Raw genomic sequence first — 26607 nt, forward strand, 5'->3', positions numbered from 1 at the left:
TGGCGCTTGTGCTTTTGTGGGTTTCTTCGATTTTTTACCTGCCCGAAGCGAAAATAAAAAGCTCGGGCATAGAGGTGGGTAGAGTGAAGCTTGCATTGGTTCCGAAATTTTCGAGAATAAATACCCATCCATAGTTCCTCTTCCGATCCATTTCTTCAAACTCTTACTATATAGATTCAATTGTCTTATCGTAAATCCCCAAGAAATAAGCTACAATTTATATCTAAAAAGCAATTTCCATTGCATACAAACAGGCGCAAAGTCCCGTTGCGATGCGTGTTGTAAAACGCGTTGTAAAACGTGTTATAAAACGTGCGTGTCAAGCCGCAACTATAATTTAATTGCCACTATAACACTTAAGTTAAATGTTTTTACATGCGTAGTTAGCACATGGCAAATAAAATAAAGTGTAGCTGCTCGAAGACAACCACAAAATGTGACTCGAAAGAGCTTTAAAGTTGCGCCCCATAATGAGCATAAAAATATAATGGCCATGTACATACATAAAAATATATAATATGCATTTACAATGTAAGCAAAACTACCCGGCTGTAGCTCGATGGGTAAACTCCTGAAAATTGTTTACCAACGCGTCGCGCTGATGATGTCATCAGCCAGACTGATATGGGGGTGTTTGCCAAATTATGCATCCTGCTGTACGAGCAGAGTATCCCCAGCCACATCCAACCCTGAATCAATAACAATAAACAGAGAAGAGCTCTGAAACTCCGAGATGAGAGTCAGACGTCGCCTTTGCCATTTGCCAGACGACCCGCCAAAGTGGCGCCAATATTTTTAGCCAGTTTTTTTTTCTCTTTTTTTTTTTTTTTTTTGTCTTCCGGTTTTTCGTAGGGGTTGAAGCCAACGTGTGTTGTTGTTACGTTTGACTGTCTTCCCCAAGATAGTTTTCCCAGCTGACTTAACTTTTCTTGGCAAACTTGGCAGCGCTCTTTACAAATTTTAAGCGTATACAATTATTTTAAATATTTATGAATTTTCATTTTTATTTGTATTTCATTAATTGGAACATTTTCCTCAGGCTGTAAAAGTTAATTGGATTTTGAGTTTGAAAAAAATCAGAATGAAAGCAAAAGTTAAGGCACTTTTTACGCTCATAATTGGAAAATGATAAAAACGCCGTTTTTAATCGGGCTCAAGCAGTTGAGCAGCTGCCTGCCGGCCAATAATTCAATTTGGGCTTTGATCTTTGAATAAAGTGAGTGTTAATTAGATAATTTTTAAGTAATTAGCAGCCGACAGTTGCAGCTAAAACAGAAGTTCGAACAGCCTCAAAGCTACAAGTTTCAGTTTAAATAAAATTGTTGCAGGTTTTTCGAAAATTAAACAGCCCGAAGGCAGGCAAGCTGAAGCTACTTTTGCTGCTAATTAGTACACTAGTTAACAAGATTGTATTTATTGCTGAGCAACAGTATGTGATAGAGGCAGCAATCTTTCATAACTTTCATTGAGTACAAGTTAAAAACTTTAGTTCAACCGAAAAATATAAGCGATGTTCCTGGGAGAGTGGCAAGGACTCGCCTTGTAGACTGTCAAGCCATTCTCTTTAAAGATAGGAAAGCTCTTCGACGTATGGTAAATGTTTCACATGGCAAAAAGGAGACCATTTCACCTGAAAGATTGAGTTATGCTCTTTGTAACCGATTTTGACGGAGCCAAAATGTTTTGGTTGATTTGGAGCTCCTACCAACAAAACGAACAAAAACTTTGAAAATATTTTCAAATTTTTGATACTTTCTTTTGCCATTTTTGGGCATTGGGTAAGTCAAAGTGCTCTAGTTGGGTATAGGAGACTGAAAGACTGAATGATAGATACCTGATATATATATACTATTCTAGGGCTACATTTCCAATTTGGTGACTCTAGCTCTTAAAAACAGGGCAAGTTATCGTTTATTGGAAACAAACTGCGCGGGCATGAGGAGGACCTACGGTCATATTAAAATCTCTGGCTTTTATGGGCTCTGACAGACAGACTGACGGACGGACATGGCTAGTGATGGTGATCAAGAAAATATATACTCTATTCGGAGATGCTTCCTTCTGCCTGTTACACACATTTGCACAAAAACATTATACCATTTTGTACAATTTTCTACGATTTGAGGGTATTAAAATAATATAATTATTAAATATAGTTTTGCTTGGCGGCTAAAAAAGCGTTTTGCCTGGTAGATATATTAAAGATTTATATTTTATATATTTAATTTATATTTCTTTCTAAATATTATAAGCACAACTTAAAATAAACTTCACTTAACAGGAAATAGGTACGTTTATTTAATGCCAAAGCTATATTTAAAATAGGAATTCAGCTCGTGTTATTTCGAAAACTACCTGAAAAGTACCTAAAATGAATCAGCCATAAATGCACACTAATTAAATAATAAATTAAAGAACTTACTTGCATCAACTTGTTGTAGTTGTTGTTGCTTTTGTTGTAGTTGCAATTGTTATTTGTCTGTTTGTTTGTTTGGGCCAACATGCATTTGCTTTATGGCGCAGTCGTCATCAGAGCCATCGTCATTTCATAGAAAGCTTTGCGCACACTTGCACACAAATGCAGACAAGGACGAAAAGGACAACAAGGAGCGCTGCTTGCATTGCGCTGGATTGCGCATTGCGTTCTGTGGCGGGTACCGGTGCTGCTAATTACTCAAGCATACGGCCACGATGAGCATTCAAGGACCTTGTCGGCGGCAGCAAAAACACACACACACATATTAACACACACCCACACATAATGAACATATGCGACATAGTGGCATAAAAAGGGTTTTGCCACTTCACAAGTTATACACACAGCTTTGGTGGCGGGTCAAAGGGCGCGGGGCGTGGGACGCAAAGCGCAGGGGCTAGGCCGCCGTATAATGCGAGCCATAATTTTAATTAGTGGCATATGAAAAGCCAGAAGAGAGATAGAGCAATACAGAGAGAAAAATGTGCTTGCAACAAAAAATTATTATGTTATTACGGCTTTTGAGCACAAGCCGCTTATGCGTGGGCGGCTTCAGCGGGCCATACGGGCGTGGCCTAGGCTTAGCAGCAGCACAAAAGATATGTGTGTGTGTGCGTGTGTGTGTGTGTGTCTTTTACGTAAAACTAGTTGGCAATGCAAGCAGATTGCGGGGAGAATATTTGGGTCAGATAGGTTTTTGGTATGTTAACACATATTAAAACTTAAGAGAAAGAAAATTGGATGGCTGAATATGCCAGAAAAGTGCAGAGAATTTGTCAGTAAGCCAAAAATAAGCAATAAAGTGTGCATTATGAAAATGGGGGAGTTAATGTATTTGCTTAATTTTCAGAAATTCTGTTGTAGCCACAAGAGCCTACAAATTGTATTTAAAGACTTACATTGGCCCATTCTAATAAAACTTCAAAGAAACAGGAAAGAGAACGGAAAATTACGTCAGGATTGCAGCCTTTTGAGCCCGCCTTGCGAACAGAAAGTCGTCAGTTCAAAACCATTAAAAATATTTAATTTTTATATTTGTTGATTTAATTTCTTATGAGTGGATGACTGCACAGACGCAGGATGGCCATTTGAGTAGATTTGCACATGTCCATAATTTGCGCAAATTTTACAAGCAAATTTGGAGCCTTATTCATTGAAACCGAGCGATGCCGGGTAATGGCTAGATCAGCTACTTATTCATTTTCTTAAAGTTACTTTAAAAAGCATCGCCTTGGAATTTTCCTATATTTTCTTTAAGTAAGAAAATAAAGAGATTTAAAAATACAAAAAGAAAACTTACTACTTACTTAGACCCATGCTTAAGAGCAAGCATTTTAAAATTTCTAGCATACCTTGCTTTCTTAATCAAAACATTTTAATAAAGGAACACAAAGTAATTGTCGTAAATGCTGAAATACGTAAGCTCCCTAGCAGTTGCTGTCAAAAGGGTCCGCTTCAATGTTCAATATCGCTCAAGTTAGCCCAGTATCATAAAATTTTTGGTTTCTAAAAGCACAGAACGAAATTCGTGATTTTCAAAACCAATTTAAAAAAAACAAATCGAAACACTCATGTCCAGTTTAGATGATTTCTTTGCGAAAAAGGACCGAAAAAAGTCCGCAACAAAAACAAATCTCTTGGCCGCCGACGAGCTCTATCGCACACTGGAAGAGACCACCAAAGCGCCGCAGGAGGTGGACAGCAATGAGAAGCTGCAGCTGGATGTGGCAAACAGTCAACATTCGCCACTTGAGTTCGGCATTCGCTTCTCCGATGAGACCATCGACGAGGAGGACGAATGGTGCGATTTTACCGAGGAGCACGATCAGCCATTTCCAAATCTAAAACGCAACTCAAAACTGGTCCTAAGCTCAACCGCCGTGGTTGCCAGCAGCGAGGAGGTGAAGCTGGCAGCCGAACACTGTCAATATCAGGACACTGGCGGCGATGGCCTCGGCGTGGGTCAGGCCATCGATGAACTGGGCAAGCCAGCATGTCCCTGGCTAAAACTGGACCCCACAGAGCTCACCAGCTTCAGCCCCAAGGCCGTGGAGACCGTCGAGCTCAAATCGCAGCCAACGATTAAATCACAGCCGAACATTGCGCCCAAAAAGCAAGTCTATGTGCCGCCAGCTCTGCGCCAAAGCCAAAGCGAGTTCAGTGTGCGTCCCCGAAAACAGACGCCACCATTGCCCGTGAAGCTGGCCAAGGGCCAGGCACCGGATCTAAATAATGTCGATTTCTTTCCGTCACTCTGTCAATCACGCATCTCGAAGCGTGCCAAGTAGTTTTCGTATTTCATTATCCGTTCTTCTAGTTAACACTTTTTAAATTTGCAACGATTAAAGCTTGAGTCCCGATAAAAAAGTACACAACAGCGCTTTTTATCTCTTACTCTCCATCTCTCTCTCTCTCTGTCTAGGTCTATCTCTGTTGCTCCAGCTCTGCACAGCCTCGACCGTACTCCCCGACGTGTCATTAGCCAAATATTTACAATCAAATCGCTTTAGCGCTAAATGCACCCCGCGGACTGTTTTGCGTAACACGCGCAAATGTTGGTAACAAATATTTTTTTTTGCCATTTATCATGTCGTTATATTATATTTTATGCCCGCATTTGACTATGAATAAATAACGCGCATTATACAGCTGAGCTTAAGGCATGTAAATAACTTTACTAACTAAAGAAGCACGGAACGTTGCAGACAATAATATATCCTATACTGTGAAATAGTCTGTTTTAATAAACCAGAGCCTATAACTAATTAAAGTAATTAAGAAAATCAATTAAATCAATCAGGCTAACAAAATTGACACACTACAATTAGAGTTAAAGCTGTGGGAGATTATCAAAAGCTTCTGGAATTAATTAATCTGATGCCAATTCCTGGTTGATTCTAGGCGCAATGCCATTTAAATTGCTACCCAACTGATTATAGGCCGAATAAATAATTTAAATCATTAATCATCAATCATTTGCATTTGCTTCGACTAGTAGTACAAATATAAACACTGAGAGAGCACGTTATTATCATAATTTATTTTTCGAATTATGAAATTGAATTTTAAAACCAGTTTTTCTTTAAATATGCCTCTCGCTTATAAATTTATTGAAAATTTAGTACGAAATTCAAATGCGTTAAAAAGTACATTTTTGTTAAATTTTTTAAATGCATTTCGAACCTCATAAGATATATAACTTCTTGGCAAGCCTGAAGAGCCGTCTCTCCGTCCGCTTGATCAAAGCTTTTTCTCTCCTTTGTCTATATTTTTATATGTATATATTTCTTATACATATGATTTATATATACTGTACGACCCCAGCGAAGCCGCTAAGAACTTCAGATATTCTGAAAATTTGTAGCATATCTGTCCGAAATTTTTGATATATGCAATATTCGAATGCCAGCTATCGCAAATTTCGTAAGTGCAAGCTGATGTGAAGCTATAGCATGTAAAAGTATGTACGAGCACATTTATGTTTAATATAAAGTATAGAGAATCAATTGGGGCACGCTTGGCGAGAAGACTTCCTACAAAATTTTATTCTAATTAAAGGCACATCTCATTTTTGTATGTAAAACGACAAAGGCATATTGAAGAATCCTGTGAAAATGTCCACTACAAGCTCAGCAAAGTTTCAGATCTATTCTAATGAAGGAAATATTTAAAATACTTCATTCAATGAAAGCAAAAAGAACTGTTTCTATCAGACCTATTTTAATGGAAGAACATAATACTCAGTTCTACAAAAAATCATTAAGAATCACAGTGGATTTATTGTTTGAGACAACACAAGTTTCGGTCTATTACTTATATAAAGTAGCTTAGAAATCGGCTCAGTAAATGATAAAAGCGTCTCCCTTTCAATCGAATCTATTAGGTCTTTTGCCGATAACCAGTCGTTTGATACGTTTGCTGAAACCTACTATCCTTCTAAGCAGGCTAACAGTGTCCACCAAAGGGTCCGTAGCATGAACAACAGCCGTATGGTCCAATTGGACCGCAGCAGTGGTTTATCGCCCGGAACCACTGTCCATTGTAGGGTCCGCAAAAACCGCAGGGCCCCAGTCCACCTGTTGGTCCACAACAGGTGCCAGGCATTGAACGCAAGCAAGGATTGCACATTTTTTTGTTTTGCCCTTTAATGGGGAATATATAAACATTTTTACTATTTTTTGTTATAGGAATTTTCCTAGAGTATACTCACTTTAGCCTGTTTACGGAAGTAGGTTGTCAGAAAATTAGTTTTCGGTTACTTCCAAAAGATGTTTGTTGTACGAGAGCCCAGACGAGTATGAGAATAAAAACTGGTCAACGGGCTGAAACGGACTTTTCAATTTGGAACATGAAAACCAAAGCCTACTGAGCGCGTTTCTGAACAGCTTAAGAAAATTCCAATAAAATGCAATGTCCGCTTATCATTTACTTATTTTATTTTTAAGATTTTTCTGTTGATGCCTTCATTTAAAAATGATTTTACCGAAAGTCCAGTTAACAATTAAGTCAGTTTTATAAACAAATTTAAAGCAGATGATTTTGGGGCTTGGCTGAGCAGTCGCAAAAGACAAGAGTAGAAACTTGTGATGTTAGTTTCAAAAGAAAATCGAATTTTCACATATTATAAAATCCAAAAGAAACAAATCGACATATCGAAATATTTGAGAACGATTGATCGAATTTTTTTAAAAATTTGCAAATTATGTTTTTTATATAGTACTTAATACATATATAAGTGTAAGACCTTACCAATAGGCATATTTATGCTTTTAAATTTTAAAACCTAAGCTGATATTTATTTCAAATACAAGCGAAAATCCTAAGAATTGCTAAATATAATGCAGCATACATTACGCCACGCGGAAAAGTCTGTGTATTGCATTAAGTTTTGTCTAAAATGTAAAATGTTTCGGGAATTTCGTGTACATAGCTAGGTGAAACCGTATTGTTTAGCAATTTAATCGGGAAGCTGTAGGGTGAGAGCATAACCTTCAGCCCAGCTACTTTTGAATGCCACTCAAATGCGGCCCAGCTGAATCCCTGCCCTGCTTTTAAAGGTCCCCAGGCTAAGCATTAGCATTTGTGCTCTGTAGAACTTTTGTTAAATCAGCGCCCACAGAACTAAAAAATAAATCTGTGTAGTCATGTGCCTGGTTGGTAGCCAAAGCAGGGAGTATCAAATAGAAATACACTTGACTGCACTTGTGAAATATTTCCAGTGTCGCTCGCCGGTCTCCCCTCAAGGCTGTTCGTGCTGTACAGAATGGAGCCATAACTCAGAGCTGAGCGGAGCAACAAGTGTAGCTCGACTAGCCCCACTTTTAGTTTTTCTCCTTTTGATTGTTTTAGCTGTGGCGCAAAAGGCACAAAAAACACCAGAGCCCCAACCACTTTGCTTGACTGTGCATTTCATAAGAGAGAAATATGCTACTGTTCCTTTAGTCGGGTCTTTTTGGTTTTTCCCCAGCTGCCGCCACGCCCACTCCCGCTCCCAACAGCACTTGCGTTGTTTACTCCAAACCAGATTCACAGTCAAAGCGAAGTAAAGTCATTTGACAAGTTTTGTCACGTGCGTCACATGTTGGAATGCGCCCAGCTCTGGGCGTCCCAACAGCAGTCGTTCCCTTGGTCCTGCCTGCTCCCCAAGCTGCCAGCTTCTTTGGCTTGGCTTCTGCACATTTTGAGCAATTTTCCACACAGCAGTTGTCGTCATTGTTTCACAAAATTATTCTACTTGTTGTTGCTGTTGTTGTTGTTGTTGACCTGGTTTTTCTGCTTACACAGCGCACAACATTGTTGTTCTTGTTGTTGTCCTGTTGTCGCCTAGAATCTGAAAGTGTTGCTCTTGTCGCTTTCGTTGTTTGCTTAAATGTGTTTGTGATTATTTAGTTATGGCATCTAATTGAGTTTTGTTTTGTTGTTGTTATTTGTTTGGCTGCTGTGTGTGCAAACCCTTGTGTGCCCCGGCTAATTGAGTTGATTACCTCAACATTTTGTCACTTGGCCGTCAGCTATGAAGGCTTCTAGTTGGCCAAAAAGGAATCACATTTAAAGATTGGACAGGCACAATTGAACAATTAAAAGTAATTGCAGTTCGAACAGCTTCTTTCACTTTGACATTTTGAAGGTTCTTTTAACCGGAAATTAGACAACTTTTTGCTAGTGCTTAGCGTATTTGAAATAATTTTAAGCATTTTCAATTGATTGAGATTGATTTTGATATAATGACTGCTTTTTCTACAATAGATTTCAGTAAGACCCGAGAATCGCTGTCAAGTATACATTGGCACCTGTTTCATAGATGCATTTAATATGCGTCGAAAAACAAAGGTGTTCTCCAGTCCTCCTACTCCACCTAGAACAAAGGGATACCCATTAGAAATCCCCTGGAGTGAATTCCTTCTATAGGTTCCATATATATAACAAGGCGTTCCATATATATTATAAGGCAACAAGATGAGTGAGAAACGTCACAGTTCCTTCCCGTGCTGTTCCAAACGTTTTCTCAACTTCCTTATACCCTTTGCTCTTGCCCATTTTCAATGGGTATGCGGAAAAAGAAAAGACAGACATAATCTTGTTTGCGCTTATAGAAAGCTTCTAACTAACTCACAGCAGCACTCATACAACTACAATACACAACATGCACGCACAATACAAACCATACACACACACACGCACACACACAGTCATACTCATACTCCCTGAATCATTCACAATAGACGATTGGCAATAGACAAACTCCATTTGAGCGTATAATTGCATGCAGCGGCGCTTTATAAGTCAGCATCCGCTCAGCTTCATGACGTCTTCACAGCGCCATCCACTCTGGGGTTTTGTGCTTTTGATTGCTCAATTGCTGATGGACTCACTGACAGATTGACGGACTGATTGACTGACTGACTGCTGGACTGAGTGGCTGAGTGACTCGCTGACTGACTGACTTGTTGTGCATTTCAATAAAACATTCGCTGCAAAACTACAATGGGCATAAGTTATGCTCTCAGGGCGGCGGCATTGATGGTCTTGAACGGATTTCAACACAAAATTCAACCAGCTAAGAGGGAAAGAAGAGTGCTAGAGAGAGAGGGAGAAAGAGAAAGAGAATGTGCTCTTGACTCGCACTAATTCGCGCAGTATGATGATGCATGCATCCAATTGACGGATTGATGTCATGTGCCGGAACGCATACAATCGTCAGTCTGACATGCAGGGGCTTATTTGAGTGCTTTAATCACACATTCTTTAAAAATAGAAACTGTACGAAAATCTAAAACTTATATAAGCACATGCATATTGTAATTTTGAAATATCTAAATGCTTGGTAATTTACCCAATATTTCTCGAATCAGTAAATTATTTTTCAGCATCAAACACTTAAAAATCTGCTGTGCAGATTATATATATTTTTTGATAGTTTTTCTGGCGCTGTTTCTCGCATAAATCAAAATGAAAATAACAACAGCTCAAAAGTTATCGCTGGACTTCCGCTGCACGGATGCCGCTTTGAATGGGGACATTGAACTTCCTCAATTTCGAGCAGCTTGAGGCAATGCGCAAAATAACAACACCAGCAGCAAAAGCAACTGCAAACACGTAACCTTAAACAAGAACAGTCACAACATATTCAACTACGGATTTTTAAAGTTCTTTAACTTGGGAGCGCCCGCAACAAAGCAAACGAAATATGAAACCCGCACGCGATGTAATATAAAGTAAACTAAATAGAACAGGCAACCCTCAAGTCCAGATTTGCTGCAATTCTTAAAAGCATTTAATATAGACCAATTCAAAAAACTATAGAAAAAACTGAAAGTAATCGAAATATTTGTACGGCACTCAGTTGTATTTGAAATTCAAAAATTCTCTTTTACAATTTGACGTTTTTTCGCATACCCAAATACTTTGATATTATGCCATACCAAAAGCCACATTCCATTGGGTCAATGGTTTTCAATTGATGCTTCAAGACTTGCATTTTCTCATTCATATTGCAATCAATTAATTAAATTGATTTTTGCGTTTGCTGCATTTTCAATTATACAAAAAGGTATTCAAATTGAGGGCAACAGCAACAACGACAACGACAACAACAACAACACAAATCAATCAAAAATTCGTACTATTTGCATTTAGAATTTGTGAATTACACTTCGCTGTGGGTATTTAAATATATACCATTAAATATGTTACGTATTCTTTTAATTTTTATATATATTTTATATTATATTATATTTTAAGAACCGAGCAGAAAGAGCAAGCTGGAAAGATAGTCCATCTTTTGGATGTGAGCTGAATGTAAATTTATGGAGATAAAACTTGCTACAAAGAACTATTATATACAATTTTTCTCTTTTTTTCTTTGGGATATCTTGACCAGCAAAAGTATGAATAAAAAATAAGTATACGTACACTGCACCCATTTTTTTATTTAGTTAAAATAAATTCTTAGAAAAGAGTATTTTTTTATATATATTATTTTATTATTATATTATATTTTAGACAATTTAGACAATTCAATGACAACCTCATATAGTTGGGCATATCGGACAAAGGGAAAAGTGGAATAGATAGAGTATTAGATTGTCAGCAAATCAAAAGATATATATACTGTCGCAAGCAAATTGCATTGCAAGTGTTGAACCAAATTGTTCAGATCGTTGTAAGTTATTGGCCTAAAAGCTTTAAAATTTGAAATTTGCTATAAATCATCGAGCTAATTAATTTAAATACATGCGGAAAATTAGAAGCATATAACGAGCAACAGCTGTTCCAGCTGTTCAAAAACATAAATCTGGAAAGCAATTTGTCTGCAAAGTGTCATAAAATGCATGCAGGCCAGAAAGTTGCCAGGAGCTTTACGCCAGCCAAAAAGGAGTACAAGTAAAAGTTTATAATTAAAACTTTACGCACGTTTTGTCTAAGTAAATACGCAGGCAGATACACACACACACACACACACTAAAAGCATGGCAGCTATTTGGCTTTGGCCTTTACGTATGCGTGATGCGAACAAAAATTTTGTGTTGCATACTTAAGTGGGCGAGCACATGGCCCTGGGCTGCATTCGGAATGCCGGACGGCTGCTCAAAGCGAGCATATGACCCCCCACAAGGCTATGCTTGCCGCGAATTCTAACTAAATTGCACAAATAAATAAGATAGAAAAACGTGTGTCAACAAAATTTGCAGAGCGTATGTGACACCAAGTTTTTGAATATGTAAAAATAAAAAAAAAAAAAAACAAAAAGCTGATATATATTGTTTTCAGCTTAAAGTGAAATTAGATTAGCTTAAAATTATTTTTGTTTTTTTAATATACATTTTTGAAGGACCCATTGAGAAAAATGTGCGCCCTGAAGAACAAAATTTTATTAAACAACTCAAGCAAAATAATAATAACATACTCAATTAGGCTTATTTATGTAAACTTAACTATGAATTATTATTTAAGTTATAATTATTGATATTCCGTACTGTTTAGCATTGCTTAAATTTCCGCCCAGACACAACTTTATTTATTTGTTGAGTAAGAAAAAAAAAATGGATTTATCTTGAGCCACAGAATTAAATATTAGTATTAAATTTGATTATTACATATTGCTAGTTATGATTGTCTAATATTTTGATTGCTGCCTGCTAAACACATGTTACTTTTGAAAAGTCCTCACATAATATACATATATTTGATTGAATTTCTCATAATAAATAATAATAATAATATTATTATTATATAATAATTAAAATATTAAAACAAAGTAAAATAATAACTATTTAAAACTATAAAATTAATAATATTCTTAATATACTGTAAGTTATATTACAATAATAAATAATATAAAATATTTATATATTTTATTTATTCGATATAATTGTATATTTGGTATGTCTAAATGTCTAATTAGCTGGCTTTTCTATTTATTTTGTAGGCATACATTTGTGAAATATTTGTCGTGTCTTCTTAAAATGAAAATGTGACAAATGTCCATCTCTAATGCAAAACACATTTGAATACTTTATGTAACAAGCAGGGATAACTCGGGAGTAACCAACAAAAAACAAGAAGGATTTAACAAGTAAAACTAAACGAAGTTGTAATGTAAATATTTGCAAAATGTTTGTTTTATATGTAGAGTTGGGTCAACAATTTGAGTTGAGTTTTTGGTCAGTTGATTATAAGTTGTTGTTGCTGTTGTTATTGCTATTGTTATTGTTGCTAGTGTGCATTGGAGCAAGGCAGCTGAGAAATATTTTTGAATTTAATTAGTTACGAAAATTTCCGGCGTAAAATTTTAATTTATATAATTGTATTTATTTTTCTCTTGCATAAAAATGATTTAATGAATTCAACTACAGCAGCATGTGTGAACATGTCTGTGCATGCGCATGCACAAGTTAAAGTTGCGGTAGAATGTGGCACAGATATTGGCCTCTCAACAGGCCAGGATTCATTTGCGTGTTAATTGTCGAAATGGTTCGTCGGTTGTCGACTTTAAAAATTGCATGTAAATTATTGTAATTTGTTGCGGTTTTGTTTTTTGTGCAGTCACCGAAGGGTAATACACTTTATTGGTTGGGTATGTTACGTTCTTTAAGAGACTTTGCACTGATTGATGAATTTATTTATTTAATATGTAATATTTGTAAGCAAAAGTTTAAGCTGAATGTGAAAAGGTAGCCAAGTATTTTTTTTTGTAGTGAAATAAAAACTTTTCAAGACCAAATATTGGAAATAACTTTATGATTTTCTATGATTGTGTTTATAATTGCAATAAAATTGCATTTTCATTTGGTATAGAGTATTCAAACTTCGTTGCACAACAACTTAAACTCCCAATTATCGTGTGGCATTAAATTTCACAAAAATGTCGCATTCTGTTTTTATAGCCATTATTGCCAGAGTTCTGTGTAAAGTTTATTGGATTTCCTTTTTTTTTGCTCTGTTTTTGTTGTTGTTTAAACATTTTTATTGCACAAACGCCGCTTACCATGTACACAAATTGTTAATTTTTGGACAATGTATATATATTGCATATACACTTTTCCCCCCGATTTCTTATATTGATATAACATGTGTTTACTCCATTGTTTTGCATATTTACAAAGGCTAGTCCTTAGTTTTTTTTTGTGTAATTTTTAGATGCATTTCAAATTGTTATATGTAATGGTTTTGTTGGTTAAATTATTGGTTTAATATCATTTGATGAAGTCCAAGCGTGACATTTATTTAGAAAATAAATTATTTAAGCTGTTGTTTAAATATTAAAATTGTTCGAGCGATTATTTACGTGCCGAAGCTTTTATTGCAGAGATTATTTTACCTTCATGTTCAAACGATGCGCTTCTCGCTGCTACATAAATCCACTTTTAAATATATTCAGCATTTTTTTATATTTTATTTTTAAATTATCATTCAACTGTCATCAACCGGCGCGTCGTCGCCCGTGACAATGAAAAAATGGTTGGGCAACAAAAAAAAGAAAAGGTTGAACGGCTTTTGGCCAACAGCTGAACATCATTATTCACATGGCAAAAGTGAGCATTATCATGTCTAGCAAAAGGAAAAAAATATGAATAGAAAAAAAGCGACAGACATTTGGAGCGCTAGGCAAGTGAAAGTGCTACGGAAAAGAGCCTGCAAAAAATCCAAATTATTGCGACAAAGTCACAAAAACAGCAGGCACAAACAAGAGCAAAAAATATGATTATATGCACCTAAAGGTATATGAGATAACGCCCCAAGGACATGCCGTCCTTTCATTATATATTTCGCTAGCTTCGGACTGGTTTGGCTTTAGGCTGCACTTAACTTCTTTGAGATATATCTGGGTTGTTTCTTTTTTATTTTTCTGCTTCCGACTATTTGGAGCTTGGATTGACATTTAAAGTCCTTGATAAATGATATTTACCTGCTTTAAAATAAAGCCAGCTTGCTATTAACCGACATTAACTTCCCAAAATGGCCAACAAATAATCTTAATTTGCATGATCAGATAATATTTTTATATAGACATTGACAGACTAAATCTAGAGAATAATAAGACCAAAATACTAAACTGCCATCATTAATAACCTCAAGATATTAAAAGTATTCATTTCGAAAATCGGTGGTAAGCATTCGTGTAAGATCAAGAAGCTGCCAAGATCAAAATGGAAACTCGCATGTATTTTTCAAGTTGTGTTCAGCTTTAACTTCTAGGTTTCTAGAACGCACCTTATATAATTCTAGCTACTCAAGCTTTGTTACACAAATCTTCATGTTTATGTGCAGCTGGCTCAATAAATTTGTTTTAAGCCAAGCGGTTAGCTTGAATAGCTTAAAGCGCAAATGCAACTAATGCCACGCAAATAGAACAGGAACAATGCCGACAGCAAATTATCAGCTTCACATTTCACTTTGGGCAATCAGTGAGTGGCCACAGCAACAACAACAACAACAACGATGACAACAACAAAAACAATAGCAGGTTAACACCTGCAAAACTAACAACAACTGCAACAAATGGCAGGACAATATCGTAAATGACGCCCTGCTAAATCGGTCAGTGTGAAGTTGGCCAAGCGAAGTGCAATGCAACTAATTGCCATCATTAATTTGGCTTAAACGTGCCTAAGATAGTGTTAGTTAGCCTAAATATATATATAGAGATATATATTTACCATATATATGCCTATCAGCTTGCGTGTCTGGTAAGCGGATTCGGTGCGCTGGAAAAATAAAACAAAAAAAATAAGAGAAAAGAAAAATTTCGTGTGCGCGCATTTTGCAATTACACTGCGGAAACTCTTTAAGTTGGAAAAAAATTTAAATTCAATTAAACTTTAATCAATTGTCAAGCAGCTGCGATCAGTGCAACACAACAACAACAACAACATGCAATAACAACCACAACAACAGCACACGTATCCTGTTGGCTGCTCGTCGGCCAGGCCAGAGCTGCCAGCCCGGCCCACGCCTCAGGCTGACTGATATCGCGAGCGACAGCCACAAATAACCGCAGGATAACTTCATTTGCATGCACCACACACGCATGCATACACACACACAAGCACGCACACACGTCCAACACTTTTCATTGCATACTTTTGTGGGCTGCCGCCGCAACGCGAATTAAAAATTTGTTTATTCATATAAGTATATTATATTTATATGTATATATATATAAATATGGTATGTGTGCGTATATGTTATATTTCTTGTCTGCATTTACATTAAAAGAATTTTTATTATTGTTGTTTGCTGCCTGCATTACAACCTCACAAAAACATTATTTCTTTTATTAACAGATAGTCAAAAATGCGAAGCGGAATTTTGTATATTTTATAAGCAAGTAGAATATAAAATGCTCTATTGTCAAAAATTTGCAACAGATGGCAGATTTAAAGTTTATTAAAAATAATAAATATATCATGAAAAATATTAAAATGTATTGAAAAAAAAGCAAAAGCAAATCAAGAATATTTTTCAAAATTAAAACTTAAAACAAATTAATTTTGTAGAGAGTATTATTATTTAAATATAATAATTATAATGACATGTTATTTTTTCTACTATTTTTCAAAGCTTTCCATCAGACCTCATCGCTCAGCTAATAAGCTCAAGTTGCCTGCTGACTTGTGCATATATGCATTGGCACTGGCAATAAATAAATAAGAATTAAATAAAAATTGTGAAATTTTACAAGAACGAAATCATATAATTGATGTGCGGCACAGACGAATATTGCGTGCAATATTTTTAAGCGAAGCAACCGCAAATTAAGTGCAAATATGGTTTCTTTTGTGTGGCTCAAGACCCTAGCGTTAAATTCTTTAAAATCACGAAAAGCAGCCACATAAAATTAATAAAAGGCCAAAGAATTTTGCATCGGAATTGACCATTTATAAATGGTCAGTTGTTGTTTTTGGCATACAGTATGAAAAAAAGGGTTTTTGAGTCAAGCCCCAACTCCATATCATTTGCATGGAATGCTCATAAATTTTGGACTAACTGCCCTTTCGGTTGGGTTAATGGCCGGGCACGTGCGAAATATTGCTTATGAGCATGTCAAATAAAGATGCCAAGCCAGACTGAAACTAAAGACCTTTGTGTGTAACTTAAAGGCAGGCAGCTTGGCGACTCTGTTATATGTCACATCATTATCGACGTTAACAACAAAAAGCACTTTATTGCCTTCATCAGGCGGTGCAGCAGTCACGGCTGCCACGGCAACCCAGGTGGCTGCAGGTCGCCAAGCATGTGGGACAACTTATGCAACCAGGGGAGCTCGGCTCGTCAGCCAAGCCTATAACGGTAATAGGAAGGAACCTGGCATCGCAGTTGGCAATCAGCAGCTCGCTTACGCTCAATGCAACTGTACACTGATAATATTTGCCACGCCCACAACGCCTTGCGGTGACTGGCTGATTGCAGCTTGTGTCCTGCGTGTGGGCAAAGATGCCAAGCAATGTGTGTATGCCATATCTAGCACAATGTAATAGGGGTCCGCTGCTCAAAGGAGCTGTGGTGTGTGCGTCTGTGTTTGCACGGGGACACTGTGGGTCCTGTGTGGTAGGTCGAATGACTTTAAGTGCGATTAAACTTGAAGGAAGCTCTGGCATTTCCTACCAGCCTTATGCCAGTAGCTATTGCCTATGGGGCATTAGGCAGGCAAGTTATATGATTTTGAAGCAGTCAGTGTTGGTTAACGCATTACAATTCATGAGGTCAATAACAATTTGTGAATTATAAGCCAATTACAATTTGATAAGACTCATATATGCCTAGTTATAAGCACGCAAAAGTTGGCCAGCATCTTGTAATTATAATAATAATAACTCAACTGTCTCTTGATATATTTATAAACATAACTGAAGTGTTGTCTAAAATCTTCCCCTTTATAGAATCATGTCTATACAAATTTAATCATTTTATCTGTACTTTTACAATTCTCTTTCTGAACTCTTAATTATTTTTAACTGATTTTTGCCTGCCTATCCATAACTTAATATTCAATATTGTTTCTCTCATCCCTTGCCAACAATTGGCTATTGAAAAATGATCTCGACGTGTTGCGCATATTAAAAAACATTTCAGACCCAACGAAAAAATGTCGGGTGCACATGTTTGTAAATCAGTTACAAAATGCTGGTAGCTTCAACGTCAGATGCATGAAATGTAAAGACCCAACGTCAAAGTATCTGGGGGAAAAAAAATGAACGCGAGTCATAAACGGAAATCAAGTGAAAAGGTCAAAATATAAAATACTCGCAATTTGCCAGGCTCGCTGTGAAAATCTACCCACAATGCGACCTTTGCTCCTCAACCGCCACGCTTTAACTCCTAGCCTGGCGTTAATTTATTTGTCGGTTGATTACAACGCGCTTCCGGCAGACGACAGCGGCGGCAAAAACAAATTAATTTTTATGTCTCTATGTTTGGGACGCAACAAACGTTTTGAGTAATGTTCTGGGCGCCTCCTAAGCGGAAGTATATTAATTTCCGACCCACACAACAAACCGAACGTGGAAAAAAACACGAAACCGTTGCAAATATCAACCTGGAAATTGTCATCAAGGCAAAGCCGAACCTAATAAATGAATGATCTGTGTGACTGCTATAAAAGATGGGTAGCCAAGGTTAAATTTTAAAACATATTAACACAAAATTTAACACAAGTGCCAATGAAAGAGAAACATAAATAAATTGGAAAAGCTATTAATATTAGAATAGCATAATAATTAATGTGGTATAATATATATAGATATAAATATATATATCCCATTTTGGTTAATTTTGACCCATTTAAAGATTCTCCCATTAATATTAACATTATATTTTAAATTTTTTAAATACAAGTTAATAATGTCGTATGACATTTAACCAGCGCCGTGATAAGTTGCCTGCTATTTTCGGATTCACAAAGGAGTTGCACGTCTGGTTTTTACGATTCCCAAGAAACCACGTTAAGTGACTTTATAACACACTCACACACCTAGACACACAGGCGCGCCCACACTCCTGCTGCCACACCCACATTTGAGACTTTTAATGCGCCAGCTATAAATGTCAAGTACCGTGGGGAGACGGGGATGACAAAGAGGCGAACGAAAAACCACAGCAGCGCACAAAGGGCCAAAAGAAAACAAATAAACAACAACAACAACAACAACAAAGCTAATGACACTGACTCTCACACACACACACACGCACACACACAACAACGAAACATTAAGAAATTTGTTGAAACGAATGCGTTTTATTTAATTTTTATTGCCGCCAACGACGCTTAAGCTAAGAGTGTGTGTGAAATGTGTGGGTGCGTGTGTGTGAAATGTGTGTGCGGGTGTGTGTGTGTGTGTAATAAAGCATTTAAGAATTATGAGCAGCAAGCAACAAGCTGCAGCTAGGAGCTGAGCGGCGGGGCGCGACGCTGCACAGAAAACAATTAGCTGCCGCCGCACAAAAGTATGCTACTAAAAATAAGTGTGTGTCTGTGTGCGTGTGTGTTTGGCAGTGCAAAGTGCGCAGATTGAGACGTGATGCCATTAAAGTGCACGAGCGTGACCTGCCAAACCCCAACCACGCCCCGCTCAAGCAGTTGGTGTGCGCTGAGTCTTATGATTAATGCTTTAAATGAAGCGCACAAACAATGCGCGGGCAGGCAAATGCCGGGGGAAAAATGCGAGCGGCTGACCTAGACTGCGAGAGCGTGAAAAACCGCACAGGATCCAAAGGATGTTGAGGCCATGCCGACAAAGTTTTGCATGTGGCAACAGCAGCAGCAGCAGCATCAGCTGCAATAGAAGCAACAACAGCAACAAGAGCAACAGCCACAACAACATCAAGTGCCAAATGCACATGTGCGCCCTCTCCTGAAGCCTATCGGATCGCTGCCCACCGCCAAACCCTGCATGCCACAGCATGGCGAGTAGTGTGACCGTTGGGCTTCAAATTAAAGCGCAACATTTGCCACAGCGCTGACTCATGCAACTGAAGTATTTGGCCGCAACAAAACTAGCAACAGCAACAACAACAGCAACAACATTGTGTGTGCGCATTCCTATTTGACATTAGTGGGCGTTGGCGTGGGCATGGGCGTGGCTAGCAGTTTGGTCATTTGATTCGCTCGGTTTTGTCTGTTTGCTTCTAATTAAGCTTAATGTGCTCACATACTTGGACATTTTAAGCATGTATTTGCCTAGTTGGTTGCTGTTGTTGTTGTTTCTTGTTTATGTTGTTCTTGTTGCTGGCCATGTTGTTGCGTGCAGTTTTTGGCTTGTTTGGACTGTTTTGGATACAGCTTCTGGGCTTGGCCCTGCCCCAGAGCTCACAATTATCGCAAAAGTTTAAAGCTTGGCCAGGCAAAACAGAGGACACACATACATACTTTTTATGACTGTCAGCGGATTTAGGCACAAAAGAAAATAACTTTAGAAAATAATTTAACTAAAACTATTTCTAAATAAATAAAAAAGACTTACAAGTCAAAATCATTTAAAAATGAAATTTTCTACAGGAAATTTCTAAAAAAAATTGTAATCTCAAAAATTCGAAAACCTAATGAAAAATAAATCAAATCTAAATCTAAGTACAACAAAGCATTACTTTATTGTTTCGATACAGTCCATAACAAACTGAAACCTATTTTCCCACGTACTCAACTCAAAGAAAATTCCTGGCGCAAATGCGGCGAAAAAAAAACATTCAAGTCCAACAAAAGAGTAAAAAAAAAAAAACAAAACGAAGGCGTCACAACTTACGCGAGTTTCACGCGAGCTCAACAATGCCACGCCCCCTTGAAAAGTTTCGTGTCCAAACAGCAGAAAGGCAACGCTAACCAGCAGAAGCGGAAAATAATAGGGGCGTAGGGAAGTGACAGCAACAAAAAAATACAAAAAAATAATAGAGAAAGAACACTCAAACAAGTCTCGAGCTTTTCTTCTCTGCGCTACATGAAAACCTATTAAAAAATGGTGGCCCTCGTTTTGGAGGTGTCCCGAAATGGGCGGGGCTCTTGTTTATGGGTGCACTGACCCGAAAGAGAAAGTTACATCATTTGGATAAACAAACTGAGGTATGTTTTTAAAAAAATGCGTATGTATGAATTTTATTTTGATTTATGCCAAGGTCAACGAATTTAAAAGTTAAATTTTTTAATAAACATGGCATATAAGAAATTAAGTTTGAGAGGTCCCTCTCTGAAAGCTGAACTCAAATTCCACAAACAGACAGGGATGGACTAAGATTGTCAGCAAAATGTTTTAGATACAATGAGAATATTATTATAATATTATTATTTATTATTTTATTAATAAAATAAAGTAATAATAATTTTTAATATACTAATCTTGTTCTCCACTTCTATTTTAAAATGTGTTTTAAGTGCATCGAATAAAAAACCAACTGCTGCGGTTTTCGACCATGTTAAACTTGCGGTGGGAATCTTGATGCTGAAGAATAAGTTTCATTTATTAAACCTTTGACCCGCAATTTGCCACCAAAGAGCATATTAATTAAATTCCTAACATTTTTTTGAAAATGATTTGGAGGCCGATCGGATGGTAAGCGAAAAGCTTTCATACAATCGTTTTTCGCCAATTCCCCACTGTTTGGGTGGAATTTCCCAAATCGTTGAAATACGTATTTTTTAAGTTCTTATGTAAAGCTCTGAAAATAAGTTTGAAGCAAATCGAACATAACTTAAAACATAACTTAAAACTTCACCAAAAGAGTCTTAAAATCGCACTTGTTACCGAGAATGCTTTGACTCTGCGAAAAATGTGAAACAAGTCTCAAATGTTTTGTCATATAGATTCTCGGAATATTTTGAGCGCCAAAGCCACCCACCAAATCTTTGACCCCCATTTCCACCGAAGATGAATGTTTTCTTCGAAATGTGTGAAACACCAATCAATTTGAACAAAGATCTTTGGTAATGAGTTTGAGGCCGATTGGATGGTAGGCAAAAAAGTTACATACAAAAATTTTTCGCGATTTTTTCACACTTGCGGGTGAAATTTCCCGAAACCCCGTCTTAGTGTGCACCTACATCACATAAGGTAACCACAGTGAAAAGTACAGCTTCCTACTTACGGTTTTGGCTGTGCGTTGATCACCAATCAGTCAGTCAGTCAGTCATTCAATAAGGCAGTCCGTCAGGACAAAAACAGTCAGTCAGTCAGTCATTCAATAAGTCAGTCCGTCAGGACAAACAGTCTTGTAAATAAAAATAATAATAAATATATTAACAAATAAAAAACTAAATAAAAAGTAATAATAGTAATATTTTAATAAATTTAAATAAATAAAAATATAAAAATATAAACAAATATGTTTCCTATACAAAAGCTCTACTTGTAACCGATTGTACCTACTATGTGAGCTATTTGATATGGTCAGGTTTTTTCCGACTCCGAAAATGTTTACTTTAATGCTATGAACGAATAATAATGCCCCATTCAAGAATGCAATAAAAAAACAATAAACAAAAGTACATTCCTGAGAAATTTGCACTTTAAATCGAAAGCATAAATAAAACAGTGAAATAGTTTGAAGCTACTTAATTGTAAAGAGCTTAAATTCTTAAACATATTTAAGCCTATAAGATGTCCGGCTATGTGTGTGTTCGACAATGTGTGTGTGTGTGTGTGTTGGTGTGTTAATTAAAACCGAATGCGGCTTTTAATTGAAATTAACCTGGCGATTGACGCGATTGCAATGCGCATTCGTCTGACAAATGTGTGCGGTTCAAAATGCAAAACATAAATCACAAAATGGCGGCGATAATCAGACAATGCACTAACACACACACACACACACAGGCAGTAATGTATATGTGTGTGCGTGTCTGTGTTTGTGTTCGATTTCAATCTCTCAAGCCAATTGACAATTGCCGCAATGCAATTGAAAATCTGCGCGATTTCCGTTAACAAGAGCCTAAAAGGCGGCCCAGCAACAAAACGCATAAATAACTCCGCATAAATACTTAAAATTTATGCACACGTTGTTGTTGTTGCTGTTGTTGTTGATGTGTTTGTTGTTGTGGCACCCACAACCACCTATACATATATGGCGCTTCCCGCACCTTCTGGGCAAATTGCACACAATTACAAAATGCAATGGAAATTGATTTATCACGCACACAACATTTACGGTCACGCATCCCACATAAATTTTCATTCACTGTCTTTTTGGGCAGCCCAAATCTTTGTTGTTGTTGCTGTTGCTGGGAAATTGTTTTGTGCCGAGCATAAATTGCAATTTCATATAGAATGGCAGGTTCGAGGGTACAGTGTAAAAAAATGAATGTATGTAACCCCTTATTAAATAACAATAAATTGACAAAAATATTTCGAGTAATTTGCGGTTAAGCACGGCAGCCATTAAAGTCACATAAATTGTTGGTTAACATTTTGCGTGAGAGGAATGAAAGTATTTAGTAAATTTGTGGCAACACTTTAAATTTATTATAATTTATATTAATAATTTTGTAACTCGTTGGCATATTTTTGGTTTCGGTTGCCAAATTCTTTTAGCAGCAGTTTTTAAATTTTTCATATTAATTTATATATTAAATATAAATGTGTTTTTAAGTTTTTTATATATATTTTGTTGTTTTTTTTTATTAACTAAAAATATGATGAATATAAAATATAGTTTCTCAACGTTTTTAAAAGGAAAATTGAGGATTTCGCTTGATTTAACGTTGCACAGATCTGTATACTTATGGCAAACAGTATATTAGTTGGTGTAAACCGAAGCCTGATGACTATATTATATAGCTCCCATTAAAAATATCGCCATATTGACTGATTAACTATATGTTTGTGAGAATATTAAACCTTCAGCATCACAAAGACTGTGTTCTATCTGTTTTAGACTCTCTTACATATAAGAAAACAGTTATTACTCTTTTAAACTATATTCTACTACACTATGATATACCTTATATTGTATTCATGTTAATCTAATTAACTTTGCGAAGCTAAAACTTCTTCTAAGCTCCACACAAAACATGAGTTAAGTGCACGCTGCAGTTACTGCAGGTGTTTTTATGTCTAGACCTGAATTGACTACTAACATTTTGGCTGCTGCTTAACCCGAGCGCCCGAACAATGCACGACCCAATGACCCCGCCTCTCAAGGGGTCGCCTGCAATTGCACACATTACGAGCGAGATTTGCATGCCAAAAATTCATTAGCACTTTAACAATGACAATTTATGTAATACATATATAAGAGGGGAGGGGCAGTCAAACTATGCCGGAATGAATGTTGTGTGTATGTATGTGAGTGTGCGTGTGTGTCTGTGTACGTCTGGTCACATTAGACGGATATTAGATTACATGCGGTTCGTAATTATTGCTTCCTGAGGTAACAATGCGCACTGCATTATGCCTTTTCATTGCTGCCCAAATGCAAGCATTCGATTTGAATAGCTTGAATGATTCATTCATTCATTAGCCGTAGCTCAAGCTGAGCTTGGTAAGCCATGTTTCTGGGCAAATTCAATTGCAATGTTCCGCATTTAATTTCGTTTTAAATGGCTATCGCAGTGTCGCTTTGACGCATAAATCAGTGTGGGCGCCTGCTCAGATATTAAGTATACGCCACGTGGCGGTGCCGGCTGACATTGGGGTCCACTTGCGTTGACACTTTTCTATTTTCAATGTCTCCCAAGACGCCACTAAACAAATTAGCGTTAATTTAATGACAGACGTTCGCCCATTTTGCAACAAACACGCAATTTATTGGTTTCCACTCGTTTGTGCCGTAACGGCTGGCCAAAAAAAAAAACAGAGTTCGTTGAATGCGAAGGCAAGCGACGGCAAAATTGTGAACTCTGTTTCTGTTTGTGCCCGTGTGTGCTGTCCATAAATTTTATTAGGTTTCCAGATGTGCGGGCGGCAATGTCAGCAGCAACTGTTGCATAGGCGTGGCTAAGCGAACGAATGAATCAAGTATTCGCAACTTTGAATAAGGCCAATGATAAAGGAGCTGGGAAGGTCCGGCTAAGTGAGCATTGCACTTGGATAAAGCGATTCCAAGTAAAATATTATAATAAGAAAATTATTTTCAAGTAAAATATAATATATCATATTTTTTCTGAATTTAATCTAACCACTGATTATCCTAAATTGCTAGCTTCATGTTTGTCTATATATTGCGGTAATTGGGAGCTGGCTGTAGTATCTTCTAATTCAGAGAGTATCTACTTTTTAGACTCCACTCTGTATTTATCATCTCTATTGTAATTTTAAGTATTAACTTTCGAAATTTCAATATAAGCTAATTTTCAGCAGAGTTAATTTAACACATATCCTACTTTTTATTTAGTAATATTAAAAAAACAAAACGATTTAAGAACTCAAAATGCAAACGAAATCACGTAACCCTATCAACACACACGACAATAATACTCGCGTACTTACATCATATCAAATAAGCCGATTGTTAGTCACTTCTAGAGCGAATTGTTTTCGCATATTGCAGAATATTTTAGCCCTTTAGCCAAATACGTTCCCAGAAGTAGCATCATGTGGCAGTTGCAATGCCGCCGTTGCAACTGAATAATAAATCTCGCTACCTCTCGCTCGGCATCACAAACTCTCCCTCACTTCTCTCCTACTTTCTCTGTCTCTCTCTCTCCCTCACTCTCTTTGTGTGAGGGGTTGCCCAGACAGGCAACATGCCAGACGGGCTGAATTTTAGATGCTGCTCTACTTAGGAATCGTGACTGGTCTACAATAGCTTTTACAATTTACATGCATATTTTAAACTTTGCTTAGCTGCCAGAAAATTTAATAAAAAAAATTTCAACCGAAAAATATGAAAATTGAAATGCATGCAACAACGAAGACGCCACTTTGCCAAACTATTCAACAACTTCCAATGTCGAGAAATTATTAACAGCAACAACTACAAAGACGAACAAAGCGAGCAGCTGTAAATTATCAACTGCTTAATGCTCTGTTTTTCGGTCAATAACAGCGATTGTAAGCCAGGTTAATAAAGGTAGGAAGTCTGTAAAATATATATATACAGATACATATATATAAATAAACTCATCTGCCACACTCACATACACACAATTTGTATTCACGAAAATACTTCTAACACATAAAAAGCCAATATACCCCATTAGGCCTGCTGTAAGCAGTGTGTTCAAAAAAAGTGTAAGCAACAAGAAAATGCATCGAACTTTTTGAAAGCATTTTTCGCACAGGTGTGCACAAATTTTCGCACCTCTTTGCGGGCTGCGCTCAGTTCTGTTTCGGGCTACTGAGCTACAGTTCCCGGGGCCAGCTGACTGTCAAGCATGCTCCACAAATTTCTATTTGTTGGGCTGCTGTACATAAGTTCAGTTCAGGCAGCCCGTTTGCCACCCCCCCGGCAGCCACACTTGAAGGTATATTCCTTCGGCTGCTCCTTTTTCATACCTTTGGCAAAGTGCAAACTTTTGCATACAACTAATGTGCACTTCCGCTTTGCACGCCATTTTGTTTTCTTACAAACTTGAGCTAAAAATGCGATGTGTACGATATTATTTTGTGCTTCGAACTTTCGAATGGCTCGCATTGTGGATGCTTGAAAGAGGTGGGTCTACGCGGGTGAGCTATGTGAATTGTGTATTGTAAAAGTTTGCGTGGCAAAACATAAATTCCCAACAGGATGTGACCCTTAAAGCTGTGCCGCTAGATAACTGTATACATGTATTGTTTATGTGGCTCATAGTCTTAAAAATATATTAATAAATACAAAATAAACGTGACATTATTTTTCAATGGAAGATAAAATCGATTGGGATTATTTGAATTGAAGGTTATTATTCCAAAAATCTTAAACGTGTTGACGTGAATACACATTGTAAATATAACTCATCATTTTAAATAATAGTGAAATATAACAATAGATTTATTCTATTCAATAAATTCCTTACAGTTAATTAAAGTTAATACAAATTTACTCCACATTTGTCTTCATAAATTCTTAGGTACATGGGAAAATTAAGTAACAACAGCAGTCAAATGAATTTCAGAATTGAGCTACAATTGAAAATCGTATTATCTCTCCATCACAATAAATATTTAATTGGCTTAACGCACAGCTTATGCTTAGTATTCATAATCTTCTCTAACACAAATACCCAT

The 26607-nt window shown here is 36.9% G+C and overlaps 1 protein-coding gene and 2 long non-coding RNA genes across 3 annotated transcripts in view; 1 reads left to right on the forward strand and 2 right to left on the reverse strand.

The window, feature by feature from the left end:
- Window positions 1–26607, reverse strand: part of LOC135431163 (uncharacterized) — a 67233-nt gene that overhangs the window by 2764 nt on the left and 37862 nt on the right. The window lies entirely within an intron of this gene.
- LOC135431148 (protein CDV3 homolog) lies at window positions 3899–4851 on the forward strand. Its single transcript, XM_064686100.1, has one exon. It carries the CDS (start codon window positions 4048–4050, stop codon window positions 4762–4764), a length of 717 nt encoding a protein of 238 aa, XP_064542170.1. The 5' UTR covers window positions 3899–4047; the 3' UTR covers window positions 4765–4851.
- On the reverse strand, window positions 6236–6866 carry LOC135431114 (uncharacterized). Its single transcript, XR_010436726.1, has 2 exons — window positions 6687–6866; window positions 6236–6618 (listed from the first exon to the last, which is right to left on the reverse strand). It is a non-coding gene; the product is annotated as an uncharacterized LOC135431114 (long non-coding RNA).

This window comes from Drosophila montana, unplaced genomic scaffold (genome assembly GCF_035044405.1).
Source record: "Drosophila montana isolate Dmon_TW-CO22-7 unplaced genomic scaffold, ASM3504440v1 contig_312_1, whole genome shotgun sequence".
NCBI classification, from domain to species: Eukaryota; Metazoa; Arthropoda; class Insecta; order Diptera; family Drosophilidae; genus Drosophila; species Drosophila montana.

Excerpts from the sequence above, each read along its gene's own strand:
- LOC135431148 (XM_064686100.1), top strand. The coding sequence starts at position 4,048 with ATGTCCAGTTTAGATGATTTCTTTGCGAAAAAGGACCGAAAAAAGTCC.